Source organism: Gadus chalcogrammus, chromosome 11 (assembly GCF_026213295.1).
Source record: "Gadus chalcogrammus isolate NIFS_2021 chromosome 11, NIFS_Gcha_1.0, whole genome shotgun sequence".
NCBI classification, from domain to species: domain Eukaryota; kingdom Metazoa; phylum Chordata; class Actinopteri; order Gadiformes; family Gadidae; genus Gadus; species Gadus chalcogrammus.
In genome coordinates this window covers 1378595-1404140 of record NC_079422.1, presented here as the reverse complement: position 1 = coordinate 1404140, position 25546 = coordinate 1378595, and the positions used below count along the sequence as shown (strand labels likewise).

Here is a 25546-nt window from a genome sequence, read left to right as displayed (position 1 = left end):
CATTGTACTGTGAGTGTAGCCTGCTCGGGCCAGAAGTGTTTCAGGAGTGGTTCCTGCTGTGCGTGATCTGGCCATCCGTCTGCACACATTTTCATGACACGAGAGCATACACTGTCAGCTTCCAGCTGTGCTTTGAGTGTGTCCATGAACGTGGGACTGACAGGTAAGTTGTTGACAATGCAGTCAACGTAAATGTTCGTGCTCTCCATCAGTTCAGTGTCATTTGCGGTCATTTGTTTCTGTACAGGTGAACGTGACAATGTGTCAGCAGTCCATAGTGACTTTCCAGGAACGTGCACGATGTCATAGGAGTAGCGCATGAGCCGCATTCGAAAGCGCTGTATCCTTGGTGGCAACAGGTCGAGTGCTTGTGCGCCTAGTAAGGAGAGGAGCGGCTTATGGTCAGTCTCTAGGCAGAAGTGCTTTCCTAACAAAAAGTCCCGGAAGCGCTCACATGCCAGGTTAGACCCAGGACCTCCTTTTCTACTTGCGCGTAGCGTTGCTCAGTGGGTGAGAGTGAGCGGGATGCGTAAGCTACCGGCCTCCATTCGCTGTCCCATTTCTGGAGGAGCACGCCCCCCAGTCCATAAGATGAAGCGTCTGCCGTTACTTTGGTGTCCCTGCTCGTGTCATACATGGCCAGGACCGGTGGAGAGATTAGTGCTTCCTTCAGCACCCTGAAAGCCGCCACCTGGTCGACACCCCACAGCCAGCAGTTCTTCTTTGAGAGAAGGTCACGGAGAGCTTTGTCTTTCTCTGATAGCTGGGGTATGAATTTTCCCACCTGGTTTACCATCCCCAGGAAACTCCTCAACTCGCTGACGTTTGTAGGCTCTTTCATGTCCCTGATGGCCTCTGTCTTTTCTGGATCGGGGCTGATGCCTGACGTGGTGATGACATGCCCGAGGAACACCACCTCACTCCTGGAGAGCTCGCACTTGTCTGCATTCAAAGTCACCCCTGCTTGTTCAAGCTTTTTCAACAAGGCATGGAGACGAGCGTCGTGCTGTTCTTGGTCTTTTCCCCACACCAGCAGGTCATCGATGTGGCAGACCACCCCGTCGAGTCCATCTATCACCTCCGCCATGACACGCTGGAAGTGCTCGGGCGCAGAGTTGATCCCAAACGGAAGACGCTGGAAGTGATACCGTCCGAAGGGTTTTATAAATGTTGTGTATTTGGCTGACTCCTCAGCTAAAGGAATCTGCCAGAATCCCATGTTCGCGTCTAGTTTACTGAAGATTCTGGCTCCAGCTAGCATTCCTAGACTCTGGTCGACTGATGGCAGGACATACTTCTCTCGACACACATACTGGTTCAAGCCTGTGAAGTCCACACACAGGCGTAGTCGCTGGCTGTTCTTCTTTGGGACGATGCCGGCGCACCACTCCGTAGGCTCCTCGACGCGCCTGATGACCCCCATCTCTTCCATCCGCTGGAGCTCCTCCTTCACCTTTCCTATCAGAGGCAGGGGAATTCTCCTTGGAGTCTTTAAAGAGAATGGCACGGCCTCTGGCTTGAGCTGGATGTGGTATGGACGCCTGATGTCGCCTAGGCCCTTGCAGAGTTTTGGGTAGGTTGCCTTTAAAGAGTCCATGGTGACGCTGTCGACTCGAATGAGTAGACCCAGGGCAGTGATGGCCGGTAGCCCGAGCAAAGGTGTGCTCAGGTTTTTGACCACATAGACCTTCTCCTCCGTCTGCTTGGCTTTGTAAGTCAGCTGCATTTTTGCATAGCCAGCTACCTCCAGCTGAATCTTTCCTGGACCCAGCAAGGGTTTCTCTGGCTTGTGGAGGACAGGCATTTGTGCCCCCGGGAACAAGTCTTTCAGGTCACTGTCCGAAATGGCGGTTACATCTGCGCCGGTGTCAAGTTTGAATTTCATCACTTTCCCTTTTATCTGCACATCAGCCGCCCACATGTTGTTTTCACATGACACAGAGCCCAAGAAGAAACTTTTCCCCTCTTCTTCCTCAATGCACGCTACCACAGACTTGCTTTTGCAGCTGGCTGGTAATTTCCGCAGCCCCGTCAGGTTGCATCGTTGGCGGGACACTTGGCGGGCCACTCGTGAGAAGGCCCCCCACACTTGTAGCACTGGGCGCTGTGCTGCATGCCTTTGTCTCTGCCTTGCGTGTGTTGGCGGGAATGTGCGCCGCTGCTTTTCCAGTTGGTATATTGCTGTCCCTTTTTTATCAGTCTGTCTATGGAGCTCCCCTCCATCTGCATCACACTGCTAGCGTCACCCCTAAGTGTGCTCTGTTGCTTTTTGACTTCTTCAGACTGTCTTGCCATATCAATGGCTTTTTGCAAAGTCAGTTTTTCCTCCATCTGCAAGCGCTTAGAAAGTCTGGTGTTTGCAAGCCCCACTACGATCCGATCTTGTATGAGTTCATCATGCAAGTCCCCATATTGACAGTGTTCTGCTAAAGCATGCAGGGCAGTGACGAATGCCTCGACAGTCTCATTTGGTTCTTGTTTTCGCATATTGAAGCATGCACGTTCAAACACAATATTCTTTTTCACAGCAAAGAAATCCCGGAATCTTTTACTTTGTCATAAATTTTCGTGTCAGCATCACTCAGTTTTAATCCTCTCAATACATCGTCGGCTTCATCCCCCATACAATATATCAGAGTGTTAACCTGAGTTTCCTCGGAGTTCGTAGTCAAGTTTCTCGCTTGCCGAAACCTCTCGAACCTCCGGATCCATTTTGTCCAATCGAGCGGTTTGTTGAAATCGAAGGGCTCCGGTGGCTGGATGTTGAATGTAGCAGTTGGTGCACTAGCCGCCATGCTCGCTTGTTGCACGTTAACGTTTCCCTCACGTTGTTCGCTCTTAACATCCACCAATGTCTCTCCCTCTGTCTCTGTCGCCGTGGACCGTTGTGTCCTGTGCTTTTTCTTTCGGGTCATAGACACAGCACTTCTGACACCATGTCGTATATTCTATTTGAGGAATATTAATTCAGCGCGGACAACTGTGTCTTGACTTTACAGGCACTTTATTAAACTGACATGAAGACGTACGAACCCAGCATCATGTAACCACACACACATAATCCTATTGGTCTACTGTAACGTAACCTGCGTAATACATTAACCCTTAATGTACTGCATTCAATTTCAGATACACCACAAGGATGAATCACGAACTAAGAGTAACGCGCCGTTGCTATGGATTACGTCAATTCTCGTGCACGAGTTTAGAAGCGGTCAGTTCGGTGATTGGTTATTCAGACGAGCCCACTAAATCACAGAAAAACAAGGAAATAGCCTAGGCTAGAAATGAATTCCTATTAAGTAGTTATAGTGCAGTTAGCAGAATACATGCATGATGACAATTTTGTGCACACCAAGATAATGACGTTGTAGCCTGCACGTTCGAGAGAGAGAGAGAGAAAGCAAACAATAAAAATAGGTAAAATTGAAAAATTGAAAAAAAAAAAATGTTATGAACTACACAAATGTGTGTAAACTGATTTGTGCCAGGGTGTTTACTTAAAATGTGTATTCACAAAGTGATCCCTAAATCCCAGTCCACTCGGTTCCACACGGCCAAATTCATTGTCATGTTAATCGCCATCATCATCATCGTGGTCATCGTCTGGCTGTGGAATGTTCCTCCGCTTGCAGAGGTTGTGTAGAATGGCACATACAGTGATTTCTGTGCTTGCCCTCTCTGGGGTGAGGCGTATTTCGCCGTGGAGGACATGAAACCGACGTTTCATCTGCCCAATTTCTCTCTCCACAACATTTCGTGTATGTTTGTGTGCTCTAGCATATATGGAGGAAAACAGTAAACAATAATAAATATGGATTCAACAAATAAAAGGCGTCAAAGAGCCAATACGATGTGTTTTACGCATAGGACTAAGCGTAATCTGCGTAATCACTTACATGTTATACAACTGTGCTCCCGGTTGTGGATTGAGGTAGGGTGTCAAGAGCCACGTCTTGCAGGGATAGCCACTGTCACCCAGCAAGTGACACCCAACTGGTACATCTCAAAAACCTGCCTCAGACCGCTCTCCATTCAAATGCGCGAATCATGGGTAGCTCCAGGCCACTTTGCAACAACATCCAGTAGGCTTTGTTAAAATTTGCATCAAAAACAACCTGCGTGTTGATGCAATGCACTTTCTTCCTATTGACAAACACGTCCTCATCTTTTGATGGCGCAATTATTTTTATGTGCGTCCCGTCAATAGCACCGACCACACCGGGCATGCCTGCAATTGCCATGAAGTTGGCTTTGATCCTGTGTAATTGTTGAATGTCCAAAGGAAACCGGATAAACTGTGGTCTAGAGAGCGCGTTGATTGTTTGATTTATGGCACGGCTGACTGATGGTTGCGATATTTTTAAATCGTCGGCATTGCAAAGTTGCATTTCCCCTGTTGCTAAATAACGTAGTGTGGCCGAACATTTTATTTCGGATCTAATCAGATTATTCCTGTTAGTCGGGGATGTTATTGCATCCCGCACTAACTCCACAACAAGTTTAATACCCTCACGATTTAGCCTAGGCCTATATCTCTTCATCAACTCACAGTCTTCCATTGTCTCCAAAACATTTCGTCTCGCAGCCATTTTACGATTCTTTGTGAATAGGTCTTACTGCGTTAGGAGTCCTCTTGAGGACTTTTAAGCTCTCCTAGACTTAGGTGCTACTTTTAATCCTAAAATACTTTGTGAATTGCTCTTAGTGCAAAAAGTTAGGAGTCATAAATTTAAGAGTGACACGCCCATTATTTTTAGGAGTTAGGCCTACTCCTAAATTCGCCAGTTAGGACCTACTTTTAGCCCTAAGATCCTTTGTGAATACGGCCCCTGATCTTTTTTTTTATAAAAAAATAAATTGTATTTATTGAAATAATATAGGAAAATAAAAAGGCATAGAATAAAACACTGCATTGCCACTAAACATTAGTGCAAATAGGCCAAACTGATGTGTCCACCATAGACACATCAATCCTCACACTCGTCTGCCCGCTGCGTTTGCTCTGGTCACTCCGCACTGTTTCGGCCCGTGGCAAAGTGGGTCATCCTTGCTGCTGTCCAAGGCATTTTGAGACGCAGCATTTATTTAATGCTCATATGACTGAAAAAAAGGTTATCTGAAAAAGTGTGAGGGGGAGCGGTGGTGCACTAAACTTGTTCTGTGAGCAGCTGGATGTGAACAATGGTGTGAATACAACGATCGAGTTTCGACTGCGCGCATGCAGAATATTGCATTGGTGTAATCGAGCTGCACTGCTATATATGTTTTTTTTATCAATGTAGCGAGTCAAGTGCAGGCTGAGTTTTTTTTTTCCAGCATCCCCTGCTGAGAATACGTTCCCGCGGCTATGCTCACACTCACACATACATACAAAACATAAGAAAAAAAAATTAAAACAGTCCACAGGGGGGATATCAATATCACAAGACATTTGGGGAGGCTCAAGGAGAGGAGTAATATTAACTTTGAGCAACAAAGTGTAGTCTTGTTATGGACTCTAGACCAGGGGTTTTCAAAGTGTGAGAGAGTGAGCCCCCCTCAGTTTTGAAAGCTATTTTAATTATTTTACACATTTCAAACATCTCCGATCATAATTTTAAAACATTTGGAACATATTTTTGAAACATTTGAAACAAATTTTTTAACATATCTTTTAAACATATTTCTGAAACATTACAACATCTTTTTGCGTTTTTAAACAACACAATTTAACAACTTTATCTAAGCATGTTTTAGCTTAACCTTTTTTAAATACATTTGAACATCTTAGTCTGTGTAAACTGCCAGTTTACAGATTCATTCAGGGTACCCGACTCTGAATTTTCTGAGTCGAGATCTGCCTTTTCAGTCCAGAGATTCGACTATTCGGCGGGGTTTGTTTACCGGCGTTGCTATGGTGACCTAAATTATTATAAGCAACTGAAAACGACGCCTGTTTGAAACTAAAACTGTGATTCTGAAAAAAGTATAAATGCTATCAAAATTCCGTTTAGATAGTATTGAAGATACAAGTGTGTAGATTTGTTTAATGGTTTGAATGATGGTAAACGGCTGAAAAGGGAATGAGTTACGATGTCTAGAAGTAGGTGTATCAGAATGGGCTGACGTCTTCAATGAAAACATCTGAAAACGAAGCGGTATGAAACTAAAACTGTGATTCTGAAGACATTTTAAATGATATCGAAATTCTGTTTAGATATTATTGAAGATACAAGTGTGTAGATTTGTTAAATGGTTTGCACGAAGATAAACGGTTGAAAATTGATTTAGTTATGTATGTTACTTCTACAGTTGAAGTACACTGATGATTTGAATAATCGTCTTTCAGGTTTTTTTTTTTTTCTCACGTCGCGCCCCCCCTGAAGAACTCTGGCGCGCCCCACAGTTTGAAAACCACTGCTCTAGACGTATGCCTGCGTTATTTACATGACTTCGTTCCGCGTTATAGGGACACTGTCTCTTTAAGATTTAGTGACTTCTGTGTATGCCTCTCGGTGCGATGTTTGAATTAAACAGTTTTTATTATGACAAAATGAACGACCCGCCGTTGCTTGTCGAGGTGAGAAATTGTCTCTTCTTCTTTTATCGCAATTTCTACAGTCTATAGACAGAACGTGTTACATGGGAGTTTGCAGGCTGGGCGGCTCGCGTAAAAGCTTACGTAAAAAATGACGCAAGTCTAGAAAAATCACCCGACGCACGCAAGACGTGAGAAGTCGCGCAAGGGGGGCGCAAGGGCGCGCAAGGGCCTCTTGCGCTTGCGCTTACGCTTACGTAACCGAGCATAAACCAGCCTTTTACCTCCTTCAGTCAACGGAGGTGGGAAGGCGTGGCTGACTGATGGGGGAGTAGTCTTTGCAGAGGCATCCGTCAGCCAATCAAATCGCTTCGCCTGGTTCTTCCCGCTACTTCCTGCTTGTTGCGATGCAAGATGACCCGCTTTCCCGCTTTCCAGTATCGTCAGCGCCCGAGTCGCGTCACAGTGCTTACATTTGCAGACGCGATCTGATTGGATGACGGATCCGTCGCTGCCGAAAAAGTTGAACATTTTTCAACTTCTTGACTGAGCCGAAGGCTCCAACGGAGCGGGCGGATCCACAATGCATTGCGCGTCCGTCCCCATTAAAGTCAATGGGGATCACGCAACGGACGCATGTAGTGGGCACGGGGCGTTATTCCCTGGGCGTGTCTGTCGATGGCGGAGCAGTTATGTTTAAAAACATAACGTCTTACCTGGGCGAGTGTCGTTGCAGTGTGTGCGCGTGCGTGTGTGTTCTTACCTGCGAGTGTGTCGATGGCGGAGCAGTTATGTTTAAAAACATAACGTCTTACCTAGGCGAGTGTTGCTGTGGTGTGTGCGTGTGTGTTCTTACCTGGGCGAGTGTCGATGGCGTTATTTTTAAAAGCATAACGTCTTAGCTCGGCGAGTGTCGCTGCTTTTGTCTTGACGTACGGTGTGCGCGCGTGCGTGTGCATTGCTGCAAGTGTGTTCGCTTTCGGGTATGTGTCGCTGCTTATGTCTTGACGTGTGGTGTATTTGCGTGCTTGTGCGGTGTGTACATGCATTGTGTTTGTGCGTGCTTGCGGTGTATGTATGCGTTAGCGCGTGCTGTGTGTGTGAGCTGCAGGCTGCTTGGCACATGAGTAACTTGAGTAACTGGTGCGATAGGCCTGGTATTATAGTAGTTAGATTAGAAGACACTGTGTTATCCACTCTGTGTATAGCTTGTATCTTCCCATGTCCGCGATTTCATAGAACTAAGTCAATGCTGACTGAAATTACAACCAACAGCATCAAAAACCATACCTCATGAATCATACTGGCACGGTGGCACCTGTTCTGTGTCTACGGGGTAGGACCCTGTAAATGCATGTAATACTAAATGGGTTTCTTTGGGGCCGGTGTTGTTGGGTGCAGGCCTGCAGAAGCGACTGACCGCCCTCCCCCCAGCCCTGGGCTCCATGAAGACCGACTACGCAAGCCTCAGGAGCCAGGTCCGCAACTTCTCAGACTTTTATGGAGCGGCGATCAGCGATGCCAAGAAACAGGTCAGCAGGCCTGACATGAATGGCTAATGACATACTGACAGCTCTCATGGATTCTGTTTTGAGACGGCAGTAAGAGTCATCTGTGCCCTTGATCGCAGATCAATGCAGCGATCCATGAGATGTCCGAAGCCAACAAAGACCTTATGGAGAAATACAGGAAGGAAGTGGCGCTGCGTAGGAAGTACCACGAACAACTGGTCGAGCTCAAAGGTAATGGCAGCAGACGGAGAGGACAAAGGGAAAACTGCCTATTAGTGGGATTCTGCTTGGTTGGGTTCAGACCTGTTGTGGACAGAACGCTCACTAACCCTACTTCCAGGTAACATCCGCGTTCTGTGTCGTGTGAAGCCCGTGCTGAAGGAGGACCAGCAGGAGGAGGGCCAGGCGGTGGTGGTCACCACAGACCCCAACAACGAGTCAGCCCTCTCGGTGATCAACAAGGGAAAGGCTCGCACCTTTGAACTGGACAAGGTCTTCCACCCCCAGGCCACGCAAGAAGAGGTACCCATGTTGGAATGTCTGCAGAGATAATGGTGAAACTTCAGTCTCATTAGCTGCGTTTCCATCACCTTTTACTGATTTGATACTTCAAAGTTCACATAAAATCAGGGGGATGGAAACGCACCTATTGTTGGGTGGGGAGAATCACACACCCTGAGAGTTATCACCTGGAATGTATATCCTAATATTGCCAAATTGTTTATATTTATTTTTAACTTTAATTTACTTTTAATTTAATTTATTATAAGCATCTAGAAGTAGATGTATATAATCCTCACATAACTCTGTTTTCCTCTCTGTCACTATCTTATTCAATTAAGGTTTTCCAAGAGATTGGGCCTCTTGTGACCTCCTGCATCGATGGCTATCACGTGTGCATATTTGCCTATGGACAGACAGGCTCTGGGAAGACTTACACCATGGAGGTACTCTGCAGACATCAAGCTACCTCTCCATGTATTCAGTAGTTTAAAGCAATTCATGAATGAATGGCTGAACCCTGTCTTTTGGGGGGGCTTGATTTTCAGGGCTCAGTTGAGAATCCTGGCATCAACCAGCGGGCTCTGAAGCACCTCTTCAATGAAATAGAAGAGCGCAAGGACATGTGGTCTTACACTGTGAACGTCAGCTCTGTGGAGATCTACAACGAGCTGCTGAGGTAAAGGCACCCTCCTGTGAATAATGCCTTTCGTTTGGTTGGAACACAAGCCTACAGTGGTCGCATGTGTTGTTTTGGTCCACAGAGATCTGCTGAGCAAGGATGGAGAGAAATTGGACATCAAGATCAATCCTGATGGAACGGGGCAGCTGCATGTGCCAGGTCTCAGGGTCACGGAGGTCAAAGGCTTTCAACACATCAAGAAGGTGACAGACATTTCTCCACTTTGATTGAAATCATCATTGGCTCAGTGACGTTAAGATGTTCATCAAACAGCAGCACAGGCCCAGTCATCCTGGGAATGCACTGTTCTCTCTGCTGCAGTCTGCACGCCGGGACAGCAAGATCAACAGACTAGAACATCATTTTTTATTTCAGATCATCTATTCTTCAATTTCTTTATTCACTTTTATTTTGTTGTGGCAATACATACAAATCGAGAATTATACTGCACTATGTTGCATCCGCAAACAATGTGATTTTTAAATTTCAAGTGAGCAGCCCAATACATTTTCTCTGGTGGTTCTCCAGGTCTTGGCCAAAGCCCGTCGGAACAGAATCACCTTTGGAACCAAGATGAACCAGCACAGCTCGCGCTCCCACGCCCTGCTCTGCATCACCGTGCACGGCACCGACCTGGCTAACGGCTCCAAAACCACAGGCAAGACCCCTGCTGCACGCGTGGCTTCTTACTAATCAGCGAACCATTAATTTTAACAAATTCTTACATTAAATATTTTCATCCAGGATTTCCTTACCTTCCTTAACCTTCACACTCCCCTTTGTCTCTAGGCAAGTTAAACCTTGTGGACCTGGCTGGATCGGAGAGGGTGTGGAAGTCTGGTGCAGAGGGGGAGAGGCTGAAAGAGGCCCAGAATATAAACCGCTCCCTGCTGGCACTTGGGGATGTGATCCAGGCTCTGAGAGGCAACCAAACCCACATCCCTTTCCGGAACTCCCGTCTCACTTATCTTCTGCAGGACTCCCTTGGGAAAGGCAACAAGACAGCCATGGTCGTCCAGGTTTGTGTTGAACCTCCAACCACCTTCCTGTATAGCATATTAACATCCATAATTTTCTTATGCATTATATCAGTATTTCAATAATTTGATCTTTTTCATCTTCTGTTAAAGGTGTCTGCTCTTGAGAGCAATGTGGGCGAGACCTTGTGCTCGCTCAAGTTTGCCCAGAAGGTGTGTAGGGTGGAACTTGGTCCTGCAGCCAGGAAGATTGAATCGGGTGCAGCCCAATGCGACTAGCATGTCACCATTTCCTTCAGGATGACAAGGGATGCAATGCCTTACAAAACAAGCCAGAGATGAAACATCAACCCACAGCCAGGCGCTAACAGCTGTGATGCTGAAAGAACGATTCAGCTAAAGGGCTATAACTGTGGAACTGTCTGCATGACACCAGAATCACACCTTGAGATTGGTAGTTTTTGTGTACTAGCTCTATATAATGATCGAATCAGCATGTATTATTTCTTCAACTGCGGTGCCAAAACAATGTTTCTCTCTTTGAATAAGCTTTTCTTAAACCAAGCTGTGGTTTGCTGCAATTGAATCACAAGCAGTGAGGTTGCAAAAGTATTCCTCACTAACCAGTTAAGTGCTTATACAGGGATTCAGATTGGGAGAAAATACTCAATGAGTTAGTAAGGTGCAAACCATGAATCATTCAAATATACAGTATTAGGCTGGCTGTGGATTTTTTTATGTTGGAGATCATTAATAGATCAGTGGGACATCGTTTCATAAGACTTGGATTTGGCCCATACCCCAGGGCAGACCTCAGCCTGGAGTCCACCAGACACCACTATAGTAACATTTAGTTATCGTTAAACACATCTTGCGTATGTGTTTTGTGAGCTTAACTTATACCACTGTTTTAGAGTATAGGTGCATAGAAGGAATATGGTTTTCCATCAACTGAATTATGGAATATTCTTCTATGTACAGTGTCATTTTAGGTCTGGAAGGGCAGACACTCAATATGACCTGTTAAGTTAACATTTCGAAAGTAGTTTGGAATAGAATATATAGAGACGGGAAATTGCTGTATCTTCAATTACTATTGGTGCAATATTTATTTTATGGATGAGCAATGTAATTCAGAGTAGATATTGACTGCACTTTATGGTGAAATATTAATGTGATTTTTTTTTGCAACATAGGTGCTTACTGATACACTAGCGATAATCATACCAAAACATGTTAGTTTTAATCCCTTATAAGTATCCCAACATATCAGCTATAGCAAAGTCACTCGATTAATTTGAGTAGGGAGTAAGATGTGTTCCTTCAACTACTGCAGAGTTGGAGGAAATAAAAAAGGTCAAGAATGTAACGTATTACATTCTCAGGCAATAAAAGATGTGCAGACTTTCCTGGAAAATATAAAACATTTAGTTTATCACATTGACGGTTTACAAACCAAGGGTAGGCGTGCTAGTTCAACATCCTGCAAACACTACATGTTGGACCATCTTCATCAGCAACCACACATCATGACATTTTATAGGACGTAGGACAATAGGACATAGAAAAGGGTTGTTCCAGTGACCACAGTGAGTCCCTAACACAAGGTGAATGTGGCTGTATGGAGGCCGGGTCCCTGCTGTGGCACTAGGTGTCATGAGTCCAGGTCAGTCTGAATCTCCTTCTGTCACGCATACTGCTCCAACGGCATCCGCCAGTTCTTCCTCACTACCTCGAAGGCGGTCCCCTGGAAAAAAACACACTGTCAATAAGATTCCTTCCTAGCCAGATGGGCAGCAAGGCCGACTGCTGCAGCTAAGCATGCGTTCTGCAGTGAACCATAGTTCACGTTTTGGACAGCCAGCAGAAAATGGCAGACATTTGAGATTTATCAACATTATCATACAGCTTCCGGCCCCGTCAGGTTTTATAATCACAAAGCAATTAGCCTGAAACAATCAACACCCCCAGACAGGTCTGAGTTCAGATCCTACCACAAGAGGCTGAAGGTACTCACTGATGAGCTCTGCGATGGCCCTCTGTGTTCTCCGCTCCAGTTTCTCCAGCTTCTTCGCCACATCTCGCTTCAGATCCCTAAGAAACAGGATGTATTATTTTGTTGATCCTAAAGGTTTAAATTGAATCACTATAAAAGAGGTATAGTGAATACATATTGTGAAGCACAAGAATTATATAGAAGAAAAAAAGTATAAATACATCCTAGAATAAATTGGAATACAATCAGAGCCATGTTTAAAGGTCAGACCCGCAGCTCTCACCAGTCAGGTTTCCTCGGGGCCAGGTTGGCCAAATCCTGTATGAAGACCAAAGAGCAGCAATAAGTTACAAACTAAGGAAACTGAATCAAAGAAACAGACTTCACCAGAGAGTACCTACCACTTCTTCGATGATGGGCTCTGGGTTAGCGGCCTCAAGTTGTTCTTTTACTTTATCTTCCACTGAAAAACATAAAAAAAACATTATTTTAATGCAAGTCGACAAAACTTTACCAAAAGTCCAATGACACAGATCAGGTCCGCCTCCTGGCCTGGTGTTTTTACCAGCTCTGGGTGAAGGAGGTTCTCACCTGAAGCAGGCTTGGCTTTGGGGACCTGTCTGTCTTTCAGTTCTTCATCCTCTGGGGTATAGTTCCTCAACTTGATCTCCCTGCGGTGGTGCAGAAAGACAGACCGGGTCTCAGAGGTAATGACTACTAGTGGGGGCAGTACTATGAATACATCGCAACTGCAGCCCTTTAGCAGTACTTGGACTATGTATATCTTAATTGGCTCCACTATTATATGTCCACAAGAGATGTTTAATATCAAACACTCCCAATAGGTGGCAGTGCTGCCTAGTGGTGAAAACATTTTTTTTTTATTCTGTTCAATATCAGATGATTAACCTAACTATAGGCAACCTATTGTAATTGTTAGTTTCATTAGGGTGCCAAGCACAAAGTGCGAAGGCAACCTATTGTAATCGTTAGTGTTTTTATTATTATTAGGGTGCCGAACAATCAATTCCCTAAGGATCCTAGGTTTTTTCACTCGTGTCCTTTAGCACACGTCATCTATGGACCATTCTCTTCAATCTGACATAAAGCGAAGTCTGTATAATAAAGTTTAAAGTACCCAGGAACCATTGACTTCTAATAAGGGTGTGGTTTAAAACGCGTAAAGACTTAAATGCTGCTATTTGAGTTCAATAGAAAACTGAATAAGATAAATTCAACATATTTTCAATTACGGCGTGGCATCAAAATGGGCGTGGCCTGTGACTAAAATCATCACAGTTAGACGGAAAGTTTGATTTGAGCGGGACCAACTTAATGGCTGTTGAGGACCAAAGTTCCAACTGCTCAAGTAAAATGAATTTGAATGATAAAACAACATGGCCGCCAGAGGCTCAAAATTTTACAAAATCAACTTAATGCCAAAAGGCAAGGTTAACCTTAGCTATAGGGAGCAGTAAAACAATTAACTGAAAATGCAACCTCTCCAAATTGTACCCAGATCGGGCGATAGGGGGGGCTATATCAATTAAAATAGCTGCAGACTTGGGACGGACATATTATCGGACCTTTTCCTTCTACAGTCATGAAATCCTGTAGACATTTGTATCTCCTGATAGCAGCAAATGTGCCTAGCAAGCCCAGAACCTGTAACAAAATGGCGGCTGGACATCCACATTAGCCCAATCAATGATAGGTGACTAAAGGCGGGGTTAATTTGAGTCAATCATCACCAAACTTGGTGCATTTAAAGAAGCATAGGTCAAGGTTAACCAGGCTAAAGTTCATAAAAATAGGACCATAAAGCGATCAATTGCAAACTTTAAAGAATTATAACTCCTCAGCCTTTTGACGTACGTTCATGAAAATTTGTTTGCCCATCAACAGATCCAAGCTGATGCTATCCCACCGTTGTCAACCGTATGCAAAAGAAAAGTCTTCATGGTCTGCGTCTGGGTCTTAATGGTCTGACAGGGTCTTATTGGTCTTATTTAGGCTTGGCACCCGTAAAATGCTGCTTGCAGCTTTAATTACGATGCCAAGCACAAAGTGCGAAGGCAACCTATTGTAATTGTTAGTTATATTATTATTATTACGCCACGTTTGACTTACACAGCCTATAACCGCTCGTACGCTTTTTATGAAACTAACTACAGCTGTAGAGGCTGACTCAAGATTAACAGAGAGCAAATATTACACTGATTGGCCCAAAGCTGGCACTATAGCAACAGTCCGAAAATGCAAACTTTGAGCAAACATATCTCATAACCGCTTTGACTTAGTGTCATGACACTTTGTCAACACAATAATGCATATCCTCATGCTGAACAAATATGCTTCAAGAACCTAATTGGATAGATATACGACTATGTCGAACTTTGTTAGAAACACTTATTTCCTTAAGGATTCTAGGTTTTTTCACTGAGACAAAAAACCTTTAGCATCTATCACCTTTGGACCAAAGTCCTCAATCTGACATAAAGCAAAGTCTGTACATTGAAAACTAAAGCGCCCGGGAGCCATTAACGTCTAAAAGGGTGTGGTTTAAAACGTGTAAAGACTCGTGAGAGTAATGCTTATATCAACATCTAAATGGACTCCTCTGATCTTGAGTCCAATACAGAAGTTGTTCAGAATCAAATTCTGAACAAGAGAGACTCAACATACTTCCAATTAGGGTGTGGCATCGAAATGGGCGTGACCTGTGACTTAAATCACAACAGTTCATCAACGGAATGTTTGATTTGAGTGGGACCAAATTAGTGGATGTTGAGCACCCAAGGTCCAACAAGTAAAATTAAATGACAAAACAACCTGGCGGCCAGAGAGTCACAAAATCATTCAAAATTAACTTAATGCCGAAACCCAAGGTAAACCAATCATCATAAAACTTGGTGTGGGTCAAGACGAACCTCTCCAAATTTCATCCATATCGGGCTACAGGGAGCGGCAGGGGCGGATGGAGTATAGGGGCGATTTGGGCGACGCATTACCAGTGCAGGGAGAAAGGATTTTTTTTCTAACAAATGCTATCACAGCAAAAGTAGTTTTCAGTGTTCTAGACATATTATCTGTCATTGTCCAATCAGAATTGTCAGATTCAAGTCGCGTTTCAATGGTCCCGCCTCTCTGGGCGAATTCATTGATGTGGAAAATTTGGTTTACAAACTTTCAGCCCCCCCTAAAATAAAATTCACCACCCACCACTGGGGAGCGGTACAACAATTAACTGAAAATGCAACCTCTCCAAATTGTACCCAGATCAGGCGATAGAGGGAGCTATATCAATTATCGTAATTTTTGGACTATAAGCCACGCCTTTTTTCCCATTTTTCGATTCTGCGGCTTATATAACAGTGCGGCTAATCTATGGATTTTTACATCTAACGGCCACTCAGAAAATTTGTATTCGTAGCTTAAATCAGTATTCGGAGCTTCGTTGTTTTTTTCCCACGTACGTGACGTTACCAGAGCGAGGGAGGCAAACTATAAGCGTCAGCGACACCAAGCAGAGAAGCGAGAGAGGTGGAGGAAGAATAGATATCTTGTTTCCCTTTACTTTATAACACAACATTAGCGGGATCTCGGGAGGAAAAGTAATACTTTCCCAAATGGGGGTCATCCCTATGTTCCCCGGGTCCTATGTTCCCCTGTAGCCATACATACCGGGGAGCATAGGACCCTTTTCGGGAAAAGCGGGGAACATAGGACCCTTTTCTGGGAAAAGGGTCCTATGTTCCCCGCAATCTATCAATCTTTAAAAATACTTAAACTTTGACGCGACATTCGCGTGATGACAGCCGATCGGCGTTCAACAGCGTGGCCACTGAGTGACATGTGTAACGTAACAGCCAATCAGCGTTCAACCGGCCAACTCAGTGCAGTGCAGTCCGGGGTGAACTGCAGCATGGAGGAGAAAGTGATTGTTGCCGTTTGCGACTCCCTATACATAATAGTAGGCCTATATAATATAATATAATTGTATAATAATATCACGGCCAAAAGCTCTGCGCGCCTCCGGATGGCCGTAGCGCGGGGTCCCCGCGCTACGGCAAATAAACGAAATCGTTATAGTGAACTGAACTGAAAGAACTAGTTCCCGGAAAAGAATCATTTTGCCCATCCCTAGCTTTTGGCCGTGTTCTATAAGATATTCTAGAACACTCCGGGAGCTCCGGCGGGAGACCTGGAGCTCTATATCTAAATAATATAATATAATATATAGACATCTATAATGTAATATATAATATGACAGCCAAAATCTGTGTGCGCCTCCGGATGATATTATGAATAAACGACTGCGTTGGGTTCTCCGACGTCTCCGGTCCTTCCACATCAATCTGAAGTCGCGGTTCAATCTGGAGTTCAGTGAGTCAAAGCCAATGTTTCTTCCCCCAATTCCTTCTCCACCATGGCCGAGAATCAATACACGCAGGGCTCTACGCTAACTTTTTTTTTCAGGAGCACTTGTGCTCCTAAGTTAAAAAATTTAGGAGCACAGGAAAAAAAATGGGGGCACAATAGGTTTTTGTTTAGAACATTTATTAGCGTGCAGAAATTGCACACACCAACAGAACCCACTTACTAAAGCAAAATTAAGACAAATAAATAGACAAGATTACATTCAGGCTACACAAAACAGCACCAATTTCGGCTTCCTAGGTACCAGGGTTATTGGGCTGGGTTCGATTTATATAGAAATCGGGACAGCGAGAATGCCTAGTGGACTCGATGTGTTTCACCACAGCTTCGCGTTTCAGATGAGGGTTCCCCGTTATAAACAGAGAGGAGATTGCCATTGCCGATGGGGCTCCCTTACAAAATGTACAGAACATTTTCATGTTCTTAGCATCATAAACTAGCCACCCGAAATCCTTCAACCAGTCGGGGGTTGAATTTGTAGACTTTATCGACTACAGTAACAGCATTAACTTTCTCCACGCAGTCTATTCATAATATTGTAATGACCACGGAAGAGGCATTGAATGAAGTATTGATTAGACAGCGATTTAGATACCTATTAAACCGTGGAACACACAAGAGTGGTAACCATAGCAACGTAGGTAAACAAACCCCGCTAAACCCTCCCGTAGCGCCTCCCGCGCTACGCCCATCCGGAGGCGCACAGAGCTTTTGGCCGTGAAATTATATATACAATATACAATTATATTATATTATATTATATTCTATACAGAGCTCGGGGAGTCGCAAACGGCAACAATCACTTTCTCCTCCATTCTGCGGTGCACCCCGGACTGCACTGCAGGGAATGGTTGGCCGGTTGAAAACTGATTGGCTGTTACGTTACGCACGTCACTCAGTGGCCGCGCGAATGTCGCGGCAAAGTTAAAATATTTCAATTTGAGCGAAAGCGGCGTGCAGCAAATCCACCTGAAATACACGTGAACGTGCTCGCCCGTGCCGGGCAAAAGTGTTGCGCTGCAAATGGAATCGCTGCTTTGTATGGAATCGTTTCACCCCTTCGCGTTTGGTGTGAACGCACAGTATAGTGCGCTGTGGAGAAGTCACTCGCACGCGTGCTCCTGTTTTGTTTTTCTCGTTCGCACGCCGAAATATTCACTCGCAAATGCGAGTGAAATGGGCGCACTGTAGAGCCCTGCTTATATGATATAGATATTAGGGTTGCCGCGGTATACGGTATTACCGGTGTTGAGGCCAACACCGTTTACTCGGTATTGCACACCGGCAACACCGAGTTTTTATTTTTATTTTCTTTTTAATAAAAAACAAATTCAGTAAAAATGAATAATATAATTATAATTAAGAAAATTAAAATGTGTAGAATAGGCCACAGTTCTGCTCTGTGCGGGAGAATTGTCGCGCCGAGAATTGACGTGCTTCCTTACAAGACCGGTAACCATAGCAATGCCGGTAAACAAACCCCGCGGAGCCCAATCCCTACGTGAGCTCACCGCGCTACGGCCATCCGGAGGCGCACAGAGCTTTTGGCCGTGATTATTAAAATTATATTATCCCATTATATATAGAACGTTATAAGACGCCGAGAATTGGCGCGCTGCCAGCCGCTGTCACCGAGTGTGAGAGGAGAGTTGACGGAGAAGATGGCGGTTGACCTAGTTTCAAAGTTTATACCGGTAATACCGGTGTTGACACGAGCGTATTACTCGGTGTGAAAATGTCCACACCGCGGCAACCCTAATAGATATCTATGTATCATATGATATTATTTAGATATAGAGCTCCAGGAATGTAACGCAAGTGTTGTACACTTCCTTGTTATTGGATAACCGTTCTGCTTTTGGTGTTATGGCGCATAACACGTCGGACTGGTATTTCTACAACGAGACTCGTATTGGGGGCGTATCTCAGCCAAGGTTGAGAATGAATTGGGGGGGAAGGAACTTTGGCTTTGACTCCCTCAAGAACATGAACCACGACATGGAGGAGAAAGGGATTGTTGGCGGCGAATGTCTCCCACTTGAGCCCCGCTGAGGGACCACCGCCGGAGGCGGAGGTGCCTAAGCGCTGCCCGGTAACGATCCCTTTCTCCTCCTTGTTGCGGTTCAGTTTACTTCACATTGATGTGGACGTTGAAGAACCAGGAACGTCAGAGAACCCAACACAGTCGTTTGAGATTCATAATATCGGCTCACACAGCTTTTGGCCGTGATAATATATAATATATAATATAGATATCTATGTAGGCTATATGATAATATTTAGATATAGAGCTGCAGGACTCCCGTGTGTTCTAGAATATTTACAGAACACGGCTAAAGGCTGTGTGCGGCTCGCCATTGCGATACATCCACTGTAAACAGAGCGCATGGTACCGTGGCTGCAAGCTGCTCACGGCCACACCCCCACCCTCCTCCTTGACCCGCCTCGCTCCTCCTCATTTGCATTATAGCTACTGACACCAAAACAGCGCATTTGGGGGAAGCTCAATGTGCGACTGGCTCGGAGTGGCTGTAACTCTGCACCACGTCTGAATTTCGGGAACGTCTTTGAATACTGTGTTAGTTGCCCACTAATACCTACATTAAAGAATACATAAAATAGCATGTCATGGGACCTTTAAGTTAAAAAAATAAAAAATCCTGCAGGACAGAGGGGCAAGCTGCTCCTTTCCGGCCAATATTCACGTACACTGCAGGATATTCCATTAGCCAGATGAACCCTAGGACGTTATACTTTGAGAACATGTCCCATTAGATAGGAGATTAAACTGTACTTCAATAACGTATGCAACCACCTAGAGCAGTGGTTTTCAAACTGTGGGGGGCGCCAGAGTTCTTCAGGGGGGGCGCGACGTGAGAAAAAAAACCAAAAAAAAACAACCTGAAAGACGATTATTCGAATCATCAGTCATACTTCAACTGTAGAAGTAACATACATAACTAAATCAATTTTCAACCGTTTATCTTCGTGCAAACCATTTAACAAATCTACACACTTGTATCTTCAATAATATCTAAACAGAATTTCGATATCATTTAAAATGTCTTCAGAATCACAGTTTTAGTTTCATACCGCTTCGTTTTCAGATGTTTTCATTGAAGACGTCAGCCCATTCTGATACACCTACTTCTAGACATCGTAACTCATTCCCTTTTCAACCGTTTACCATCATTCAAACCATTAAACAAATCTACACACTTGTATCTTCAATACTATCTAAACGGAATTTTGATAGCATTTATACTTTTTTCAGAATCACAGTTTTAGTTTCAAACAGGCGTCGTTTTCAGTTGCTTATAATAATTTAGGTCACCATAGCAACGCCGGTAAACAAACCCCGCCGAATAGTCGAATTTCTGGACTGAAAAGGCAGATCTGATTCGACTCAGAAAATTCAGAGTCGGGTACCCTGAATGAACCTGTAAACAGGCAGTTTACACAGACTAAGATGTTCAAATGTATTTAAAAAAGGTTAAGCTAAAACATGCTTAGATAAAGTTGTTAAATTGTGTTGTTTAAAAACGCAAAAAGATGTTGTAATGTTTCAGAAATATGTTTAAAAGATATGTTAAAAAATTTGTTTCAAATGTTTCAAAAATATGTTCCAAATGTTTTAAAATTATGATCGGAGATGTTTGAAATGTGTAAAATAATTAAAATAGCTTTCAAAACACAGGTATTAGAAAAAAAAATAGGGGGGGGGGGCTCAGCTGAATTTTTATCTCTGAGGGGGGGCTCACTCTCTCACACTTTGAAAACCCCTGACCTAGAGATCCTGTTTTGTAACAATAGCCTTCCTTGTCTCCCCTGCATGCGTGTATCACAGTCCATTTAATTAATAAAGTGAGAAAGGTCCTTCACCTGTGCTTCTCCTCGGCCTCTTCTGCCAGGGCCCTCTTCCTCTCAGGTTCTCCTTCCTCATCGTCACGGCCCTGCAAGATCATTACCACAAAGTCAATCAACACTGCGTGCGCATCATTTACATGCAAGGTAAGAATTCATCAAATCATCAAGTGACTTTTTTTGCAGACCATTGCCTCCATTCTATAGGAATCAATCACAAAACCAATGATAAAATAAATAAGAGGCAGAGTGGCCTTACAATGCAATTGCGCTTAAAGGAGACATATTATGTTTTTTTGTCAACAAGTAAACATAGTAAACGAGTTCCAGAAAACATGTATTTGAAGCTGTTTGCTGAAAAAAAAAAATTGCCTAGCGCTATTCCCCTCTGTTTCAGTCCCTTCAGAATGTGCCGTTTCTGGTGTCTGTAGCTTTAATGCAAATGAGAACAAAGCTATTTCTGGAAAATAACTTTTTTACTTTTCCAGAAATTATGTCATGAGGGATGTAACGGTCTGAAAATTTAAACTCATGGTTATTGTGACCAAAATGATCCCGGTTTTCGGTTTTATCGCGGTATTTTTAAATACCCAAAATATGTATGCCCATACTTCAGACTTAGTCCTCTTAGAAGGTAGGGATGGGCAACGATAGAATATCAAATAATGAATGTGACTATCATTATTTATTACACGGCTCTTCTCAATGCTGTTGAACGCTCAGTTCACTTGCATTGGCCTTCACAACTCCCGGTTGTGAATAATCTTTTGATAATTCACCGTTGCTAAGCATATAATGACCGCTGTCAAGGAAAGTAGATTTTTTTTATATCGTACCACTACGCAAGTAGTCCGGTAAAGTAGTCCGGTAACTTATCAACCCCAGCGTCCTCGGTTGCTAAGCGACGTCAATGTCTTTGGCAGACTATTTCTCTGCTGATCAACACTAGGGCCCGACCGATTCATCGGCCTGCCGATTTAATCGGCCGATTATAGCCTTTTTGAAAATAATCAACATCTGCCAAAAAGACGCCGATTACAACCGATTTATTTATTTATTTATTTTTTTAGAAATGTTATTGCGCTTAGTATCCTGCAGATTGCGCTCCTACTCGCCTTGCAAACTAACAACTTTAGCTGGAGTAAAAAAGAGGAGATTGAATTTTACCATACAACATGAAAGCACGCTCGCTCAGGCAGCTGCGCGCTCACCTCACCAATGTACACAAGACGCGTTTGAGCATGTTGTGCCTGTTTTTCTTTAGGTCCCAGGCCATGTTAATTTGTTATACTGTAGATTCTAACGGTGAGACCATACTGCTCAGCACGCACGCGTTAGTCACTGCTCACGAGCGCAGCACATTGGGAGTTAGTTATTTATTTTACATTTTACATTACACTCATTGACTGTAAATGTACTCAAAGGTTCTGCATTCAATTCAAATATTCGTCATAAGTGTTTAAAGTATATTTAAGGTATCAAAAACTACGTTTTATAGGCTTTTTTTTGTTTTGTTTTTAATCGGCCGATTAAATCGTAATCGTAATTTTTCTCTGAAAATAATCGGCATCGGCACTCAAAAATCAATATCGGTCGGGCCCTAATCAACACTACAAATGCTGGTAAAAAATTAATTGTAAAAAGACACACCGTGTGAAGTTATTTTTTGACGCGTCTATTTCACCATCATGCAGGCTGTGTTCAGTAAAATAAATAAATAACAATCTGTTTTTGGCGCATGTAGGCCTATCTGCCTAAGCCCACGTTATATAATTATATAATATATAATTTTGATGTTGAATGTTGATGGTGACGTTGGTGAAATAAACAGATTGATTTCATACAAATCATAAAAGCCTCTCCCTGTGTCATTATGCGCGTGTGTATGCGAGGTGCGTTTGTGCGTGCCTGGGGGGTTCTTGATTGACCGATTTGCGAATATTATTTGAATACTTCTCAGCGAATATTGAATAGTATTCTTGCCAGAAATGCACATCCCTATTAGATTCTTTGCTCCCGGAATACTTTATCGTGCGGTTAACGCTCGTTTGGCTTGGCAAACGTCGTTTTTTCACCTGCTGTCTAGCAACAACTAGTGACGTTAGAAAAACTACAACACCATACCGGATCTAGCTACACCGGGAACACAAGCACGCCGCACAAACTAGCTGTAACGTCTTTCTGACCAATCGCAGTTCAAGGCCCACCTGGGCTGTACCACTTCGGGAGGGGCCGCTCAGTTACTCCCCTCTAGACAAAATCGACTTGGTTGCGACGTTGACAGTTTGTGAGTGTTGCGTCTGTTGAGTAAGTGAGAGGTTGCGGGCGCACAGCTCCGGCTGCCGGACGGCGCTGCAAGGAACTTTTATAAACGCAATATTGTTATCCCGCAGTAATCAGCCCGAAAGCCCCGAAACGTTAACGGCCCACCGGGAATACTCCCGACTCTCCCGATTACCACTCCGCCACCGTGTGTGTGAGCGCGTGTGCGTAGGCGTTATCCGATAGCCTGGTAATGTGTATAGTCCTACGTACGATAGGAATATTCATACTGGTTTAAATAATAAATGTTATAGTATTTCCCATCTTTACTGAGCAAGAGTTTTGTTCAAAAGTTCAATGATTGAAACAAAATAAAAGCCTGGGCTATTGAAGTTTTACTGTCGGCCTACCACTGTCATGCACCTACCCGAGGTCAAGTGGAACGGGTTGAATTCGCTCCGAGTCTTTCATCTTATATCCATCTCACCCAATATATTTTATTACTGTCCTTCTCAACACTCTCTGAACTCACTAAAAGGCTAGCAGCACGAAATCAATTAATTAAATTGAATAGAATTAATTGCGAGTTAACTATGACATTAATGTGATTAATCGCGATAAAATATTTTAATCGCTTGACAGCACTAGTAAAAACTTTAAGTGAGAAGCTCCTTCCAGCTTCAACTTTCGTGAAGAGGCTTCCTGTTCACCTGCTTAAACAATTGAGGGGACAGACTGACTTTTGAAATAGTATAGTCAGTGCATCCGTAATACCATATCAAGATGTAGGAATGCAAAACACTTTTGCAACACTACAGCCAGGCCAAGATGATTAAGTTTAACATAACAGTCAAACATGGCAGAGTAAGAATCATGTTGGTCCCTGAACAGAGAAAGGGGCTCTCTTGAAGATGTTTTCCAATTATTATTTTTATCAGAATTTGGAGCAGTTCTGAACTATAGAGAATAATAACCAAGAGTTATGGAAATTAACAGTAAACATTTGATAAGTAAGCCTAGATTCTGGTAAAAGTCCTACTGAATATCAACTGGAAGGTCTCTCGACAAAATCTCTGAATGAATACTCAATTACATTACACAGGTACAGAGTTCAAATTTAACCAAACTATATCGCAATAATCAAAATCGAAATACATGTAGAATACAAAAATGACAAAGGCATTGGACATTCTTAATAACATCTAGATAGATAGATAGATAGATAGATAGATAGATAGATAGATAGATAGATAGATAGATAGATAGATAGATAGATAGATAGATAGATAGATAGATAGATAGATAGATAGATAGATAGATAGATAGAGCAATCTGATCTTTTACAGAGAATGGTCGATGTTAGAATAGCTAGCAAACTGACTACAATGTTTATTTGGCCATGGCCGATACACTTAAAGTAATAATTTAAAGTATGTAGTTTAACAACCTTGAAACAAGCGCCAGTATAATGTCAGTTACTAACAAACGTGCCATGGTAGAAGGTAGCTAAGAGCTAGCTAGCTTGTGTAAAAGTGAGCAGGTAGATCCATTAGCTGACCAAATCAGGCCTTCTTCCCATTGTGTTACACAGGACTATGATACCAATAGTTCACCTGAAGTTTTCTGCTCTTTAATGCTTTTAACCGCTCCTTTCTTTTCAAAGCCTGCTCCTGCAGCGACCCGATGCTCTGCTCCATTTTTGTTAAAGTTATCTGTCCTCGCAGGCATCGATTGGTTGTCCTGTCGGACTGATCCACGAGGCTCCAACACATCGATTGGTTGTCCTGTCAGACTGAACAGCGAACGACGAACGCATCGATTGGTTGTCCTGTCGTTACATCCCACCTGTGGATTTTCTTAATCTGCAAGGAATAAAAAAGCACAAATTAAAATTCCGTTGTACGATAATTATTATTGGAGGTTTTATTTACTTTAGGCGCGTTTACTTTTTCCTCAATTAAAGGTATGGCCATCACTGGATGTGATGGGCATCATTTTGAGCCCGTTTTCTTTAATCCATCCACATGTGCCCTTTTTTTTATATAATGTCGGGATTATTGTTGTTATGATGTGATGATGATGGTATTAAGGCTCTAAACTATCCAATGCAAGCCTAACTGATGAATTGTTAGAAAGATAAGTTACACAATGAGAGTTTAGCCTATCATAACGATTCAAGAATAGAAGTGTGAAGCCAATTATAATGAATAAATGTGTGAAGATGCCACTCTTGCCTACCCAATTGACCCCTTCAGCCGGACATTGACCCACTGTTAGGATCTAATCTGAATGTAGGACATTATCATGGTAATACAACTGAGTGGTCAATCCTATTTTTGAACACCGTTTTCCTGTGAGTAGAACTATTGGGTAGGAAACGCAATCCTACATAATGTTATAGGTGTGATTATGCATATACCATGTGTAATGTATTAGGCCTATGTACATCTGAATTTACCTTAATAGTATCAAGATTTATATGTGGTAATGTAGGTCTACATTTAAATATAGCATAGAGACCTATAGCCATACATTATTTAAAGGCCATTGAATAGTTGACTATAGCCAGCCTAATGTCATATTGAGCCCGTTTTGAGTAAACGATTGAAGGAAAGTGGATTCAAAGGAAGACATCACATATACTGTTCAAAGAGATGCACATTGACACATTGTTACTTACAAGCCATTACAAAACAGCTTTCAGATGGAATGCGTTTTGTAACTTATCTCTATCCACCGCACTGTGTTTGTTTGTGTGTGTGTGTGTGTGTGTGTGTGTGTGTGTGTGTGTGT

The 25546-nt window shown here is 43.3% G+C and overlaps 2 protein-coding genes across 2 annotated transcripts in view; one reads left to right on the top strand and one right to left on the bottom strand.

Annotated features, from left to right (window-relative positions):
• The window catches only part of si:ch211-257p13.3 (kinesin-like protein KIFC3), a 34963-nt gene extending 21458 nt beyond the window's left edge, over positions 1 to 13505 (top strand). The window contains exons 13-21 of the mRNA XM_056602271.1: positions 7922 to 8052; positions 8151 to 8262; positions 8372 to 8553; positions 8874 to 8978; positions 9081 to 9211; positions 9297 to 9417; positions 9743 to 9872; positions 10004 to 10233; positions 10345 to 13505. Of these exons, the coding sequence (XP_056458246.1) occupies positions 7922 to 8052; positions 8151 to 8262; positions 8372 to 8553; positions 8874 to 8978; positions 9081 to 9211; positions 9297 to 9417; positions 9743 to 9872; positions 10004 to 10233; positions 10345 to 10470 (1268 nt within the window). The 3' untranslated portion in view covers positions 10471 to 13505. The remainder of the gene's footprint in view (positions 1 to 7921; positions 8053 to 8150; positions 8263 to 8371; positions 8554 to 8873; positions 8979 to 9080; positions 9212 to 9296; positions 9418 to 9742; positions 9873 to 10003; positions 10234 to 10344) is intronic.
• ccdc12 (coiled-coil domain containing 12) lies at positions 11340 to 24574 on the bottom strand. Its single transcript, XM_056602275.1, has 7 exons — positions 24367 to 24574; positions 20510 to 20580; positions 12779 to 12858; positions 12589 to 12650; positions 12471 to 12505; positions 12209 to 12285; positions 11340 to 11938 (listed from the first exon to the last, which is right to left on the bottom strand). Exons 1-7 carry the CDS (start codon positions 24523 to 24525, stop codon positions 11859 to 11861), a joined length of 564 nt encoding a protein of 187 aa, XP_056458250.1. The 5' UTR covers positions 24526 to 24574; the 3' UTR covers positions 11340 to 11858.
• Between the last annotated feature and the right edge of the window lie 972 nt (positions 24575 to 25546).

What these genes read in the sequence shown, in the direction of transcription:
- ccdc12 (XM_056602275.1), bottom strand. Translation starts at nt 24,525, where the DNA reads ATGTGTTGGAGCCTCGTGGATCAGTCCGACAGGACAACCAATCGATGC. An exon ending in GAGGCCGAGGAGAAGCACAG is followed by an intron (nt 12,859 to 20,509) that starts GTGAAGGACCTT and finishes GCACCACCGCAG; the next exon opens with GGAGATCAAGTTGAGGAACT. An exon ending in GGCCATCGCAGAGCTCATCA is followed by an intron (nt 11,939 to 12,208) that starts GTGAGTACCTTC and finishes GTTTTTTTCCAG; the next exon opens with GGGACCGCCTTCGAGGTAGT.